At 43.6% G+C, this 3440-nt stretch overlaps 1 protein-coding gene across 1 annotated transcript; it reads left to right on the forward strand.

Annotated features, from left to right (window-relative positions):
• Positions 1-7: 7 nt before the first annotated feature.
• Positions 8-2150, forward strand: LOC106534523 (uncharacterized; the record flags this gene model as incomplete). The annotated part of the gene is given in 1 exon segment (XM_014031178.1): positions 8-2150. A coding segment is annotated over 1 exon segment (631 nt), but the record flags the coding sequence as incomplete, so codon positions are not given.
• Between the last annotated feature and the right edge of the window lie 1290 nt (positions 2151-3440).

Consider the following 3440-nt stretch of genomic DNA (forward strand, 5'->3'; position numbering starts at 1 on the left):
CGTGACTTCAGTTTGGCTGCTTAGAATAGGAAGCATCGACAGGCTGGATCCAGACAGATGAACACGTGAGCAAAAACGGCTTTTAGAAAAAAAAATCAACAAGAAAGAAAGAAAAGAAGTTGGCGGCAGACATGGCATGCTCCAAGTTCGCTGGTAAAAGGAAGGTGGACAGTGAAATCTGTCAGTTTTAAGCGGAATGGACCGAACAATTCGCATTTATTCTCCCCTAACCAGCACAAGACCAGTGTGCTTAATATGCCATGAAACCATTGCTTTGGTCAAATTTTCCAGACGTCATTACGAGACCAAACACAAGAATTTTGAAGAGACTTTTCCTCAGATGTCAGAAGTAAGAAAGACAAAAATCAAGGGGCTGAAATCATCATATGAAGCAACAAGCAAAGTGCTGGTTACCTCTATGACGCAACAACAAAAAGCAAAGGAGTGCTCACTCTGAGTAGCGTGGGTCTTAGGTAAGCACAAGAAGCCTTTCTCCGATGCTGAAGTAATAAAAGAATGTCTCACTGAAGTAATGGACACCATGTTTGAAGGCAAAGAAAAAGATTTAATGACCGCTAAAATAAAGCAAATCCCACTTTCAGACTCCACAGCAAGAAAGTTGTCAGTTGCTATTGATGGAGCTCCAGCAATGATGGGGAAAGTAAAAGATTAGTTCAGCGCCTGAAAGTTCACCATCCTCACCTGATATCCTACCACTGCATAATTCACCAGTCAGTTTTTTGTGCAACTCTCAGAAAAGAGTACTCAGAAATTATGACAGAAATGATGAAACTTTTAAACTTCTTGAGAACATCCTCTGCACTGCAACATCGCTTACTGCGCTCATTCCTAACAGAAGTCAATGCAGCATTTGATGACGTGCTCCTCCACAACATCAGATGGTTGAGCAAAGGGAAGGTCCTGGAATGATTTTGGGCCATTAGGAATGAGCTCCAAGTGTTTCTGTCAGAGCAAAAGAGTGAAAAAGCAAAAATGTTCATGGAATACCTGCAAAACCCAGAAAGGATAGAAGCTTTTGAATTTTTGGCTGACATAACATCTCATCTCAATGAGCTAAACCGCACTATCATCTGGAGTGACCCGCCCAGTAGATCCGAGCTGTCACAGAAAAAAGTCCTGAATCGAGCTTCATGGAAATCCGACACCTGTCATAACGGCGAGTGGAAATTGCAGGGGAGCATTTACGAAAATGACCACCTCCACCCTAGCAATATATTTCATTTAGACAGCATTAACACGGATTGTGTGGCTTTTCGCACTGTTGTGTCAGTTCCTGTGATTGCGATGCACGCCATCTTGCGTGAGCATAACGCAGCTGCTGAGATCACGACCCTATTTCAGACCTGTCATCAATGGAATGATGTCGTGGCGATTAAAAAAAACATTGGATTTTTAACTCTTAATCCTCCACACATACACACACCCACAAGGCTCCACCCCCATCCCCTAGATCCAGCTCCGCCCCTTCCATTCTCTCTACAGTTTAAGAACAACAGGAATGCAGCACAAGTCTCAGAAGAAGTTCCGACCCAAAAAGACCGACAAGAAAATGTACCGACCGCTCCGACAGCCATCTCTCACAACGTTCTGGGGGGTGAGTAATGCCGATCTGCCTGAAGACTTCATGGGTTCTCCCCTCCACGCCTCCATGCCTCAGCTGCATGAGCTACATCCTGACTACTTCGCGGGTTACCTGCCCTCATCACAGCTGCCGGCTACAGCCCCTCACAGCTCACAGCTCGTAGATCTGCAGCTCCCGGTATTTGAAGAAGAAGAAGAACATGAAGAACACCTCCAGCTCCCGCTACTCGGTGCAGAAGACCTCCAGGTCCTGGAACAGGAAGCAGAGGCGGACCAGTTTCAGAGTGCTTGCATCGATTCGATAGGTGAGGACATCGTGAGATGGCTCTGCTCAAACCCTCACTTAGCTCCGGACACTGACAATTYGGAAGCAACACCTGAAATCTCACTGGTGAATGCAGAGCCTCCAGCGGAGCCCGGAGCAGAGCCCGGAGCGGCCTCTCAGGACCTGTTTGCGGAGCCCGCAGCAGCCTCTGAGCCTCAAAAGGCCTCACTTCCTCCTGCTTCACCAGCGCGGGAACCATCAACCAGCCCCGCTTCCTGTGGCGACTGGCTGGATTCGGAGGTGATTAAAACAGCCAAGATGACCATCTTTCATCTGCTCAACATGACTCTGGACTCTTACGTCCAGGAAATGTGTAACAGGTGCATTATAAACCATCCCAGCCAGTTACAGCATCTTTGTATGACGGTGCGAGATGAGGACGCGTTTTTCGGAGCGCATTATGCTGAAATCTTGAACAGGGTCATGAAGGCCCGGTTTGTATCCACCGTCCAGCTGATTCTCAGAGCTCGTGGCTTGCTTGTGGATGATTATGCAATAAAAGTCATCACACAGACTTTATTATTTCAACTCAGATTTGAGCTGAATGTTTTTGAAACGATTTACAATATGTACGAATCGATGCCAGAGTCTGAGGTGAAAAGTCTTGAACCGTTCACAAACTTTTACAATAGAATAAGCTTTATGTTTTCAAATTTTTTCTGAGTGATTTGAAATAATAGTTTTTACGTAGCGTGATTAGAAACTGTAGTTTTTTCCCCAGATCTACCTCCTACACTGATTTTTCATCTGATTTTCATTTATAATACAAAAAAGTTTGATTTGTTTTTGTTTTTCATGACCAGATGAATGTAATGTTTCATTTCTAATGATTTGCTTTTCTCTAAATCAAAACTGAATGTTGTTGTCTTTTTTTAAAATTTGTAACAAAAGTTATAACAAAAAAAGTATTGCAATATCTACCTCCTAGCTTTTTCTAGTCTACTAGTCATTTCTCTCAGACTCATTCGGGGCAGGATGGAAAAACAGAAAATCCTAAAACAGATTTATTACACCAAACAACCCTGGCAGTTACGGAGGTGTGCAGAGATTGAAATCAGCTGTGAGAGATCAAACTGGTTTGGATATCAAGTCTGATAAAATTAAAACATTTTTAATCAGTCAAGATGCATACACTCTGCACAAGCCAGCCAGGATACATTTTCCCAGGAATAAAGTTTTTGTCTCGGGCCCTCTAAAACAATTTCAGGCTGATTCATGTGATATGAACAGTCTTTCTGATTTCAACAATGGATACAGATTTTTATTAACAGTGATGTGTTTTCAAAGCGTGCTTACGTAAGAGTTCTGAAAAACAAAACAGCTGCTCAAGTTACGAACGCAATGGAATCTGTTTTCACGGAGAGCGGGGTGCCCAGAAAACTTCAAACGGACGCAGGAACGGATGTTTTAATAAGAAATTTCAGAGTTTAATGGACAAGCACAACGTGGTGCATTTCTACACGTTCAGCTATGTCAAGGCCACCGTTGTGGAGCATTTTAACAGAATGTTGAA

The sequence above is a fragment of the Austrofundulus limnaeus genome, unplaced genomic scaffold (assembly GCF_001266775.1).
Source record: "Austrofundulus limnaeus strain Quisiro unplaced genomic scaffold, Austrofundulus_limnaeus-1.0 Scaffold1197, whole genome shotgun sequence".
In the NCBI taxonomy this organism is placed as follows: Eukaryota; Metazoa; Chordata; class Actinopteri; order Cyprinodontiformes; family Rivulidae; genus Austrofundulus; species Austrofundulus limnaeus.